At 39.5% G+C, this 13,863-nt stretch overlaps 1 protein-coding gene across 1 annotated transcript in view; it reads left to right on the top strand.

Moving 5' to 3' along the window:
• The window catches only part of BEND4 (BEN domain containing 4), a 30,590-nt gene extending 21,004 nt beyond the window's left edge, over nt 1-9,586 (top strand). The window contains exons 4-5 of the mRNA XM_031504558.2: nt 2,841-3,081; nt 6,276-9,586. Of these exons, the coding sequence (XP_031360418.1) occupies nt 2,841-3,081; nt 6,276-6,493 (459 nt within the window). The 3' untranslated portion in view covers nt 6,494-9,586. The remainder of the gene's footprint in view (nt 1-2,840; nt 3,082-6,275) is intronic.
• Nucleotides 9,587-13,863: the final 4,277 nt, after the last annotated feature.

Here is a 13,863-nt window from a genome sequence, read left to right as displayed (position 1 = left end):
TCCAAGGATTCATTTTCCTTTTTTTAATGCTCTTTTGCTTAACTAAAATTTTCAATACTGTAAAAACTGAAGCTGTTCTGTAATGTCTCACAAGGAATAGCTTGTCACAGTGTGACCAAATTTTTTTATTCAATTAAACACACAGTTATTAATCTTTTATTCATAAATTTCATCATGTACAAATACAAGGAGAGATACATTTGTATTTTTGGTTCTTCCTTCAGCGTCTGCTTATTTCATTTCTGGGAGCTTTTATGTTTGTTTTAGTTTAATGACTGCTGGACACACCAAACCACATCATGTATTTACCAAGAATGTTTTGCACAGAAGTGCTTTACTCTCTGAGGAAGCAATGAAAGTGCATCTGTAGCAGGAATCCAGTAATTGTTTAACAGAGTAGCATAACACTATATCATGCCTTGGAGAAGAATGAGGAAAAATATCTTACATTTCAGGGTGAACAAGAAAGAAGTATTATAAAATTGAGGTTGAGGAGTTATGCGAAATTTATTACCCTCTCCTCAGTTAATAGCAATGTGAGCTCTCAAAAAATCTAGATGTTGGGCCTTTCTGCACCCTGTTTTCATCAATGCTATATATATAAACAGAGAATAGCTTCTAGGATAGCCTGCTGCTTAGCAAAGCTGCCCATGAGCACCTGTCCTTAGTGCACATGAGCAAGGCTGGAGCCTAACCCTGTGCCATTATGGGCTTGCATTGCATAAACCAGGTCTGGCAGGGCTTGCAAGCAAGGCAGTACTTACAGTTACCTGCAGCTTATCCTTTGTAGTGGTAACAGTAAGAATGGTCATTGCTTTGCTAAAGGGTTGTTTTAATAGGAAAAATAGGTGTCAGAAATCAAAGGTAGGAAAATAACTTACTTTATTTGAAAGAGATGTGAAGCTAGCTGCTGAAAAAAACTTTTAAGTACCAGCATGAGGAAGGATCACATGGTCCTTTGTACTGATGTTGTGGAACAAGCCAAGGGAGTGCTCATGCCAGCTCCTCCTGGGACAGAGTGGTCACAACTACTTCAGCATAAGAGTATATTACCTCCAAAGAGCTTTTCATGCTGCCCCTCTACTCTTCTTCCTTCCCCAGCTGCTTCACAGTGTTGGAAGAGGACAAGGAGCTGGACTGGATGGATTGTAATGTTCTTCCATGGCAGTCTTCAGACTTATTACTGGCTTCCCAGGGGATCATGTACTGGGCAAAACCTGAAGCAGCTGCCTGTATCATTAATGGAGGGCAGGAATTGACCCTGACCTGTGTGCAGTGACCTGAGGAGATAATGAAGTGCAAAGAGAAAGCCCCAAATTTAACAGGAGTATACTATAGGTGAAGGGTTGTTCTCTTAGGTGTTACTTGAATTTATAGCTACAGGGGAGTGAGTGAAGTGTTGAGGTGTTTGGGGTGAGAGGCCCTTCAGACAGACAAAGCCCATCTCTTCCCTTACATCTTGGCTTCCTTTGCAGCATTTTGGGTTTGTCAGTAGCTGCTTTTGCCAGCAGCTTATAGCAAGGCAAACAAGTAGCAGACAGCCACACAGGCTGAGCTCCCAGTGATGCTAACCCCACTGGGAGGTGGTGTGACTCTAGATCATACAGATTATCTAATGATAATCTCAGCACAGTCTTCACTAATCTCAATCTTCCATATATTTATCAAACTTGCAAAAAAATTAAAAGCAAATACCTGAGGAAAAACTTCAAAGATGCTCTCAAGCTGTCTCCCAAGATGCTATAATAAATATGTGAAAGAAGGCAAGTAGTTTTCAGATATCAAAGGCCTGGAAATGAGAACACTGCAGCAGCTGGCCACGAGTGTGGCATGTGGCTGAGCACCTCACTGAGCATCAAACCTGGGTTTCTCTAGATCACTGCAACCTGTTGAACCTGAGGGCTACACAAAGAGTTTACTAATTGGGCTTCCAGATTTTTGTGGTTTGATAAAGAGGTGCAGCTGTAAAAGTGAATGAGTCTCTAGGAGGATGTGGTTTGGGTTTTTATTGTGTACTTCAATTATTTCAAGTATATTAACAGTACCATCTTACATTAATTGGGTAATCCTGAACTATAGCATTTTACAGGCAACAAGAATTAAATACAATTTCAGTACAATTGACTTAAGAGGGCTTATAAATGTGTGTGGATTACAGGAATTCCCATAATTAGTCCCACAGCATTCATTTAATGTTGGAATATTGAAGCACACAAATTAAGAAAGGTTAGAAGCAAAATTTTTTTCCAGCTGACACAGTGGTATTTCTTTAAAGCTATAATTTGAGTTAATACAACATTCATTAATAATAATGAAGCTTTTAGTTTTCATAGTTGCTTTACTTATTTTCTTTACAGTTTTCACAGTTACATAATTGCTGTCAAGTTTCAGGTGTGTTGTACAGAAGTAATAAATTTATTATAAGAATAGACCAAAAGAGTTGCCTCTGAAGTAAACTATTAGCTGTGATGAAGTGATCTATTTGATCATGGTCTTCAAAGAGCCTTTTTATGCATTCTACCATACTAAGAAGAAACATTAAACTTAAATAATATGCCCAGTTGCTGATTCTTAACTCCTTTTAACCTGCTTGTGAAAGTGGAAATTATCAATAGCTACACCTCTCAAAATGTATTCATTGTACCTCACCCAATCTGAGTTCTAGAAGATGGAAATGTAATTTTAGAAATACTCATTCTCTGTAAGAGTAATTACGTGTTCACTTTGGATTGTGTTTCACTGTCATTATCATGGATAGTTTAAAATTTATCTTTTATTGCAACTGACATCTTCGTTTATTTGCCTTGTAAAATAAGCAACAGAAATATTTCATTTTTCAGGGGAGCAAGCAGTTGCTGAACAACTACCCTGTCTACATCACTAGTAAACAGTGGGATGAGGCTGTAAATTCTTCCAAGAAAGATGGACGACGGCTCCTTCGCTATCTCATCAGATTTGTTTTCACAACCGATGAGCTTAAGTACTCATGCGGCCTTGGAAAAAGGAAAAGGTCAGTGCAGTCAGGAGAGACAGGTCCTGAAAGACGTCCTCTGGATCCAGTTAAAGTAACATGTCTCAGAGGTACTGCATCTTTTCGCTCAGTGTCCACCATATGTGATCTCATTTCACCACATTGGCTCTGGCTCAGTAGAAGCATTTTTGGCTGACAGTTGCAGGACTAGAAGGGGTTTCACAGGCAGGTGACAAGCGTTCAGAAACCCTTCACTTTCTTTTCATACATACATACAAATATGTGTGTATGTATAGTATGTGTGTTTTGGGTGTTTTAGATGGGAAAAAACAAGGCCTCTTATTTAAGAGAGGACCCAAATGCAAGGGCACAGGACACTAATACACTTTAAAAAGCAATGAAGTAAAACCAGGCAATCCTGATTACACTATTTTATAATAAGCTCAGGTCATTTGTTACCACCAATACACAGCAAAACCAATCAAAGGAATAGTTACAGTCTAATGTCTAGTAAGGATATGATGCACAAGAACACAGGGCATCATTTGAGTTAGAAGCTGAGTTTCAGAGTAGGTTTGAAAACATCTTCTAGGTCAAGAATATCTTCAGGTTAATTACAAAGTGTACAGAAGTGTGTTGTCAAGAATTTAACTTATTTTTTTGGCATACTGGTTGCATGAAAATGTTAGGGAACAACTTTCCCCCATATTTAGCCTGAAAAGGGCAGGGAGATTTGCAAGCATTTCACAATGTTAGAGAGTGAGGATATTGCACAGAAAGGGTATAGATTGAAAAGAATGTTGTGTACTTTGTTTGAAAAGGCTGGTAGCAAGCTTTATAACAAAGCATACAAAACAGGACGTTTTAAAGCCGAAGTAAAAATATATTTTTAGTTTTGACTTCTGCATTGTGTAAATGCATATGCTTATTATTTCTTTAATGTATTCATAGTTAACTTTATCATATTTTTGAGCACATATGTGAAAGTTTGGTTGAACTAGCCTCAAGAATATTTTACTAACAGTGCAATGTAAATAGCTGTATTGTGGTCAGTCAGTGATAAAAATATCTTCACTCATTCAACTGGAGTCCAAAGTGGTTATACACATCAGATATATGGGTCTCTTCCCACTTAGGGTAGAAGAATCCAACAAGGCTAAGTGGATAAAACTTTTGGTTAGGGTACATTATTGATGTAACCAGGTAACAAACTCAGATTTTGCATACAAATTAGGCAAACAAGCTGTTTTTGTATTACAAAATAATCTCTTAAGCTGCTGTATGAGATTCTACCAGAACTCTATCAGAGCTAAATTGAAGGGCAAATCCATCGTACACTATGGTGCAGAGGTTTAGAGTGAGATTCAGGAGCCCAGAAATTCTCCTGGAAAATGAAATCTGGATACAAGTACTTCAGCATTTACTAAGTTACTTTAAGTATCACCTAATAATTTACCCACAAGCACAGTGTTGATAACCTTTTCTTCCCCTTACTCTGACCTGCCTCCCAAGACTAATAGTAAATTCACCTGTACACGGAATTTTGCTTGTGGCCAGTCTCTTTTCTGGGGTCCTGGACTCACAGAACACAGGGAACATTCATTGAGAAAAAGAGAAATGGTAATTTCTTTAATTATCAGAAGCTTGTAGAGGAAGCCAAAACATGCAGTATGTAATGACCAGCTAAGAAGGCAGAGTAGACAGTTCTCCCTTTGGGCCTTCATGTCTAGGTGGGAACATGACAGCTTTCTCCAGTGCTGAGAGTTGGCCACTAGCTCCTATTCATTTACAAGCCAAGGTAACAAGTGTCTGACTAATTCTCAACCCAGCTAATTATGCCTTTACACCATAGCAGAGAGTGCAAATTGGTTCTCTGTCTGCACTCAGAGTTTAAATATATATAAACATTTTTAATATACTCCTACAACTGACTGGTGTCTGGAACCAGTTTTGAAACATCCTGGCATGCTTAAATTATAGCATTACTTCTTTACGTGGTAACCATTTCTCTGAGAAAAAGATGAGTGTGGGGGCACATGTGAACATAACTAGGTAGGAATTACTGTTGCCTGTGTGGATTTCCAGGGAAATGAATTTAAAACAGAGATCGCTATCACTTTTGCAGACACACTGCTGGAGGAGCTATGCAAAAATCACATCCTAATTGTCCAACAGATGAGATACCTTGCAGGCACAGGAACTCGTGTAAAAGCACAGCATTCCCTGTCTGGAGATGTGGTGACAGTAATGAAGTTACCTTACACCACTTACTGTGCAGTTGGCTTGTCAACAGTAGAAAATAGAATTTAAAAATATCCTGGGACACACAATGCTGCATGAGGGAATAACTAATGTTACAGAATAAATAAGCAACTCCATTTCTATATGAGGTACAGAGTATCCAGTATCTCTAATAAGATGCCCTTACACTTAAAATTATATTTGGATGTTTCAAAGTCCAAATACACCTATTTGAGCTATGTCTAGCAGTTACAACTCCAGACTAGGCAGGGCGCCTTCTGCAAGTCTGGCATATAGCACGTCAAAGAATCTGAAAAATAAATTATAAAAAATGTAATAATCACATACAAATAGCTGCATGTGGCAGCAGCAGCTATTTAAATGGCTAAAATGCATGCAGTATAATTCATTTTCTCCTGCATTGAAAACTACTGCAAGGCTCCCCAAATCAGCACTCTGATCTCATTTAACTATTTCTAAGGCCAAATTAGTGTCTGAAAAAGTAAGTGTAAAATACAGGGAGATGAAAATAGCAGAACTGAAAAGAAAGATATCCCAAACAGACAGGAGCACCAAACTGAAATAAAGGCAGTGACATTTTCCAGCAGGCTGGGAGCTCCTGCAGGTTGCAGGTGCTGAAGGAGCCAGCAGAGGGAGGTCAGAAAGAGCCAACAGCAATCACCTTGGGGTATAGATACCAGCAGGTTTCTAATAAAATATGTCCTGGCTCGTGTTAGCTTCCACAAGTATTGCACGTGCTGAATCACAGCCTTCACTTTAAATTAGTTCTTTGTATTTCCACCAGAAAGGATTTTATATCCAGGTCCCATGAGTCACCTAGGTAGCTCAGGTGTAACAACGTACACTGCATGTGGAGAAACACACTTATGCAGAAATAAAATAGGTCCAAGTGGCATTATCATGGCATCCCCCATAAGGCTTTACTTCTGCTTAAGTAGAGCAGCAATACCTCCTTTCTTATTTCCCATGAGCTTCTGACACCTGGGCAATACCAGATGCTGCAAAGACAAGTTGCTTTTTATCCTGGCATGTTTTCCTGCAGAGTTCATTAGGATGCACTGTACCTCCAACCCGGACTGGTGGATGCCGTCTGAAGAGCAGATAAACAAGGTGTTCAGCGACGCGGTGGGACACGCGCGCCAGGGCCGCGCCGTCGGGACTTTCCTGCACAACGGCAGCTCGTACTACGAAGGGACTGAGCACCCAGGGTCACAGGATGACGTCTTCAACAGAGGTATGCAAGATGGATCTGGAGATTGATGGCAGTGAGAATCACAGCATACAACAGTAGCAACCACTTAATTTGGGAGAGACTGTTTGTTAAACATACTTAACCCTGCTGTCATTTAGGAGTCCAAAGCATGTTTGCATACATTTCAGCTTCTCCATCCTACCATATCCCAGTTAACAGAAAGAAATCCACTTCAAGACCTGCTTTATGGGACTTCTCAGTGCCTATTATTTCCAAATCCTTCATAGCTCACTCAAAGGGAGCATGCAGTCCATTTCATCCAGTTGTAGAGGAAAGGTCATTTTAAAACTATAAAAGTGTCAAAAGAAACAGCAGCTACTATCTCTTCAGCCTATTGATAACAATCACAGGCCCGGACTCAGAGCAGCTGGGTGCTATTTGCTTTCCCTGACTAGGAGATTTGTACAAGTCTGCACACTTACAACAAAAAAAAGGAGTGGTTTCCCATTTGCTAACAGCAAAGAACATAATTATAAATGCTACCTTAAAGTACCACACAAGACAGAAAATCCAGGGACTTTCTTAGCCGACTGTCAGGAAATTAAGCTTCTCGAGTAAAACAGCAGCACTCATCAACAGCAGAATCCTTCAAAGACCCAGAACAATAACAGGCATTTCTAACAGATAAAAATTGTGTTGTATATCAGATAGATAGTATATTTCTCTAGATTTCTAGAGGATTAGAGTTGATCATGACAGTTTTCATTAAAACAAGATTGCTAAAAACAAATTGCCGTTTCAGAAAACAGATTTTCCTTTGTTCCTATTCTGCAGCTGTATTACGTAGCTTTAGAGGCTTTAAATTGCCTTTTCTTGTTTTCACTTTAATTTGTGTTTTATAGCCATTCTTTGAAAGAGGTGAGGCAATGTGCTGGTTTTGGTCAATGTTGCATTCAGGGAGGGGTTGGGCAAGAAGAACCTGGTTTAATGTTCTGTAGTAAGTAGAGATGGGATCCAGACTGAGAGCTTTAAGAAAAGAGCTGTTGGAGCAGAATTTACAATGGTTCACAACCTTGGAAGCAGATACTAGCTTTAAAAACAAAAGTCAATCCGCAAAAACAGTTTCATTTTAAATGTTTAGGAGTCCGCTGTCCCTCTAAATTGATCCATGCCAGAAACATGCAATGCCAAAGAAACAATGCCCTTTCCTTTCCACATCAGGGTGTTTCCATCTCCTTACCTTTGTGTGCTCACTCAGGCCAGTGTTGGTATCTTCCACAGCCTAAACCAGCACTTCCTGAGGCAACATTTCCCCACTGGCAGGTACAGGGAGCTGTTTTTGGGAAGAAAGCTCACTTCCTCACTTCACTTTTGGCCACCCTTAGTGCTACCTCATCAGCGTTGACTCTCCTGAACGCTCACATACTCCCCCAGCTTTCCTCACCGCCTTGTGCAAGTCTCAAGCCTAGCTACTAATGGCTCCCTTTCCCCTTCTCCTCCCCTTCCCAACCTGCTCCCCATGCACCAGGCAAGGCAGGGGGCACTGGACCCTTCCTCAGAGACCAGGAAGGGCTCTAGGGTGTAGTGCTCCTCGTGTCCCAGCCTGGCTGCAGGGCTGGGGCAGTCTCCCCAAGTTCAGCTCACCCACACAGGAGCTCCTTCCTTCCGACACTCTGCCTCCCTTTGCCTGTGGTGGTGACAGGTCTCTCCCGGCCCTTGGGGCATCTCGGGACACAGGCTCCCCATGCACTGCCATAGAGAGGACCTTGCTCAGTCCCCATGTGCTTTAGTCCCTCAAATGTCCAATACCTCTCGATTCACTTTAATTTTGGTGATTTTTTTGAAAGGGGGTTGAAAGGTACTCACTGGCCCCAAAATAATTAATTTATTTTCTTAAAGTCAACTAGCAGTTTAGTCACACAGGACCTCACTAGACCAAGGGGTTTAGTACAGCATTCCTTCATTACAGGCAGGAGGTAACTTTCTTGGAGCGGTCACACCACGTGGTGGCGTCTAGAGGAGAAATTCAGTGTATAGAAATGTCACAGTACAGATATCCTATAGTAGCTTTTCGGTGTTGAGCTTACACTTTTTTAAAAAGAACTATAATAGAAGATGTTACATTGCTCAGATGGTGTAAGTCTTGCTGGTCTATGTTTAATGTGGTGACACATACCAGAACTATTTGGTAAAACATTTCAGAATGTGTGAGTCAACATAATACTGTAAATTTGTCCACAGCGATATGTATCATGCTGTATTTTTGTAAACATTGTGATGGTTTCCTTTCAGATGCTTAATTGTATGATGTTTAAGATATAAACACTTTTTAACAGTCACAACAGAATTACTGAACTGGACAGACCTTTCACTTAATAACTGAAAGATTTGCTGAAATAACTAGTAAGCCTAGCTTTATTTCTAGTGTAAAAAGCATAGCCAGCATCCTGGAACCACTCACAGTCCTCTACTCTCATTGTGCAAAATAACCAAAAGTATCATTTCATCCTGAAAGTGGCTTTGGCAGTACAAATTACTTTGCAGGTTTGGACCTTTCTTTATGAACAAAATTTTGTCCTCAATTGCTTACGTGCACTGGCCAGTGACATGAATCATGGCCACCAATAGGCATTAACAGACACCAGCTCATGTTTTTGTTCATGTTTTGGTTTTTTGTCAGTTCTTCATTTTTAATTGCCATCGTGGCCACTTGACCCACACATTTCATTCTAAAAATCCCAAACCTTGCACAACAACCTATTCCAGTTAATTTGTTCATTAGGTGTTGTAAATTCATACACATTGAAGCATCTAAATATCTGCAATATGTTAGATATGGGACCTGAAATAATAGATAGCACATAAGCCCTTGCAGAGGGAGATATCCATATTTAGGCAGTGTGCTTTATAAGCCAGCACATCCCTTCCCAGCAACAGAAGGAAACTGCTATCTATCATGTCACTCCAGGAAGTCCCAGGAGGATAGAGATTCTTGTCTTATCCTTCCATACACTTTAATCTTACTGTCATTTATGTATCTGCCTTCTCTCAAACTTTGTGTAGCAGCACTGCACGCCCATCTGTGCCAACATGCCTTCGCTATATTTTCTATGACAAATATTTGTGGAGAAACTGTGATTAAAAAAAAACATTAATCCTGATATTTTTATTGTTATGGTGTAGTTAATTCTATGAATACTTTCTTATGATGATTGTACTGTGTAGAGTAAGTACAGGTTAGGGATAGACCTTTATCAGATATTGTACAAAAGAAAAGTGCATAGTGTAATATAGACTAGTAAGGTTTTTGTGACGATTTCTATAGGATGTGTGAATTGTTTTCTATGTGGCAACACACATTTCTTTTAAAGAATATAAAATCTTAGAGAATTTTTTAAACAGTCAATATTTTTTAATTATAAAGACATTTGTTACCTACAGTTTACTATTTCAGGTGTTAATTCTAATTTGAATATTGGTTTTATTACTACATACCTCCAGTTCCATTTGTTCTGTTGCATAAAAAATGCACAATAAAAGTTAGTCTCTGGTTAACCTGTCTTTCTTTCTCTAGAGGCAATCTTGTGTCAGTGTGACAGCCATGATACCTGGGTCTCACTATAAATATATATTAAAAGTTTTAGATTTATATAAAGGGCTAGAGCATTTTCTTTTGCATTAAATGCTTGTTTGGTATGAAGCAGCAGAAAGCACAGGAAAAGATTATGAAGAATTCAAGTATGAATATAATATAAATAATTTTCACCTCAATGTACAGCCACATAGATTTATGCTGGTTAAACAGAAAGACTATTCAAAGGAAGTACCCATCTGCAATCTTAGAACCTGGATTTTCAAGCAGTGACATTTAAATCCCATTTTAATTCAGAATCCAGTGATGGCTGAATGTATCCTGTTCTCTTAAACGCTTTAGAAAATCCTGGCTCCAGATAATTTGTAGAGGAATTACAGTGACAAACATTCAGCGCAGCAAATCACTGCTGCTGGGCTGTGAAGCCAGGGCCAGTCCGCAGGCTGGTGTCAACCACTTGAAATAGTTACCAAATAGTACCATTATAAAACAGTGCTTTTAGGTGCCTGTAATGCTGCAAAACTAACTGGGGTTGGGCAAGTATTTTCTAGGTCAGGGGCTTCAGTCTACTGCTTTTTTTTTTTTTTTTTTTGTGACTATCACAATCAGTGGGAACAGCTTACTAATATCCCCACCAAAATAATTTAGTGGAACTCTAAGAAATTGAGGTAGAAAATCTGTATTAATCTATGTGCAAAAAAATATAATTAGCTTCTGTTTGAAAAACTTTGACTTCCCAGACTTTTGGGCAATGGCTGGAAATGTCTGAGGGCAGATCTGGAGGCAAGAGGGAACAGGGATGGGCTGTGTATGAACCAAACAGGGTGAAGCAGTACAGGTAGGAATTCAGCAGGGAAAGCTGGCAAGGAAGAAGAGTACAATAGGGAACCAGAGGCAGCAGTCATGTTTATGTAGCTCAAAAAGAGAGATTAGGTCTAACAGGAGGGCTTTTGGAAGGGGATAAGCGTGAGAGGTAGTGCCTGGGGCCAGGCAGGCAGAGAGAAGGGGTACAGAACAGGTACCTGGGATGGGGAAGAAGCAGGCCAGGGAAGTAACTGCAGTGGAACAAGCAGCACAGATGGGGAGTGTAATTCAATAATGTTGCATTTTATCATATCCACTAAGTACCTTTAAAACATACTGGTAAGGCGATGGCTAAACTGTGCTCCTGCTGTGCAGCAGTGCTGGTGCCCTCAGAAGCATGGCCCGTGCAGGCAGTTGCATCTCTCCTGAGACACAAGATGTCCCTGAAGAGAACTTAAAAGTCCAAGCCAAACATAGAACCTCATGCATATGAAGGTATTTAGTTTTTAGATCATTTGCTTTGAACAAGCTCACGTGCAAGCTCATATTATTCAAGTGTTTGTAGTGTTACTTTAATAAGATTACTCACGCTGCAAACTCTTGTCCTCAATCAGCTAGGAAGGGTTTACTCTGCCTCCTTCCCTCTGCTGCAGCACTGACTGAAGCCAGTGGGCTGCCACTAGCTCAGGCAGCATGGACAAATACACAATGCCTACCCACTTGCAAAGTGAGTTTCTGTTTGGAAACTTATGCTCATCAATAACTATAACCAGTACCCCAGGGCTTCAGCACAAGGTGAGTGTAACTGCAGCTCCAGGAAATCATCACATAAATCTCAGTTACTGATAGAGCAAGCCAACACCACTGATGTGACCTGACCACTCCTTAAGGCCTATTTAAATCAGAAGCTCTGTCTTGGTTATTTCCTAGTGAGTTCATACATAAACAGTTCTCCAGGCATAAACCTTCCCTGCTGCACCAGGGAGCCCTGTGGAATACTTGGCAGAACTCAGTATGTGACCTTGCCCTGTGAATGCAAAAACCCTCCTCCACAGACCCTTCAACATTTGAACTATAAAAGCAGCTTCTACTAAAATGTATCACACTAAGGAAAAAAAAAAATAAAAGCCATACCAGCAGATTAATTAGCTAAATTGAGAGAAAAAAATCCTGACATGAACTTGAACAACAATGTTGGGAAAAAGCTAAAAAACCCTTTTGTCCTTAAAAATGCTTTAAACTTTCCCACTCATCTGACAGATATAATTGCCTCAACCTAGGTTGTCTTTGTATGAAAATAGAAAGAAACAGGTTTGCTAATGACTTAAAGCAGTTTCTCATTAGAAAATTTAATATTAAATTTAGTTCCCATTTAGGAACAGGGTCAATAGTAGAGCAGAAAAAGTCTAATTAAACCTTTCAAAAATGCTTGGTAGCAATGTGATTGAAAAGCTGAAAATCTTCCAAAATTATGTGAGAACCTCAAAGAGACAAAACCTACTTATTGAAGAAAAGGGAATTTTTATTTGCCAAAGAGAGAAGCAAAGCAAAAAGTTCCAACACAGTATCTTGACAAACAGAATGTCAAGGAAACACCTGGGGAATCTTTCCCACCTACAGCATCAGGAAAATTGTTCTAGGCTGAGACATTTCCATGAAAAAAGTTAACCCTTGCACTTTTGTAAACCCACCAAACTAGCCAGAATACCACTGCACATCTCCCTCAGTGATCAAGAAGTGTTCAATTACCTACTCATCAGCTGGAGCACTTGGAACATAGATTTTGGAATTAGTCTACTACACCTAAAACCCTTGTTTTGAACCACCCTGAAACTGAGATTCTACAATAAAGGTCAAAACCAATGAAATCGGTGCAAAGCATAAAGGAAAAGAAGCAGAATGGGTTCAGGCCTTACTGGAAAGTCTTTCTTGCCTAAAGGTTTCCAAGTTGTCAAAATTCATCAGCATCTTTTTTCACAGTATTTAATTTTGATTTTTGCTGAGATGCTGAGAAAGTTGTCTTTCATGAGAAACATCAGCGAATACAAATCTGCAGCCAAAGACACCTACATGCAATTGCAACACGCAGAGACAGAGGTTCATATACAAATGCATTTTTACATGCAACAAATTCAAGATGGATTTTTTTTTATTACTGCCTTGGAGAAAAATAAAACCCCCACATTTAACCCTAAACTTAATGCTTTGTGTATCCAAAGTAGCCTGATTTAATGGTAAGCTGCTGTTCAATCAGTATTTGAGGTAAAAAAATACTTCTCTAACACTGAATATCAGTTTACACTAGAGCAGTGAATAACGTTCCAGTCACCTCAGGTGTCAGAAAGAGAACCTAGAAAAGATCTTACTAAGCCCCAATTCAGCATCAGAACTGAAGTTTAAATTTAAAAAAAAACAATAAAATCATAAAGAGCTTAGGAAAATCAATACTTGTAATTTACTGGGAGCTGAGCTGGTACAACTTCTGTGAAAGCAGAAATTATGTCCCTTTTCCTAGGGTTTTCAAAAAAAGTTTAATTCAAACACTAAAGGGAGGTTTACTTTTCATGATCTTTTAATAAGTCCCTCATAAAGTATATGCAAAGACTGGCAAAACTCCTTCTTGAACAGCACTTTTAAGATCACCTTCAACCAGCTGACTGCAGGATCCCACTTCAACCCATTACCCCTGATTTAACACAATTATTTTGGAATGCCCTTTCAATAAATGTCACAGACAGCAAATAAAGAAAGTATTTGGAAGATTCCAGGTTACATTATGTGAAATGACAGAGTTCTTTCCCTCTTTTGAAGTGGCTGAGACCACTTCCCTGGTTATTCCAGCAGCCCAAAGACAGCCCAGTATTTGAACTTGACCTAAAATAGACAAGAGATGAGGCCCTCAAGTCTGTCACTTCTCTGCTCAGGTGGATCTTGTGCCATTTGGGTCATTACAGGAAAAAAAACCAAAACAACAAAACCATAGGAATCCAAATCCAAGAAACTTCGCTTGAGAAAGGGAGTCTCTTCACTATGAAATGAAAC

This window comes from Lonchura striata, chromosome 4 (assembly GCF_046129695.1).
Source record: "Lonchura striata isolate bLonStr1 chromosome 4, bLonStr1.mat, whole genome shotgun sequence".
NCBI lineage: Eukaryota > Metazoa > Chordata > Aves > Passeriformes > Estrildidae > Lonchura > Lonchura striata.
Note: the sequence above shows the minus strand (reverse complement) of the source record. Positions and strands in the feature narration are given on the sequence as shown.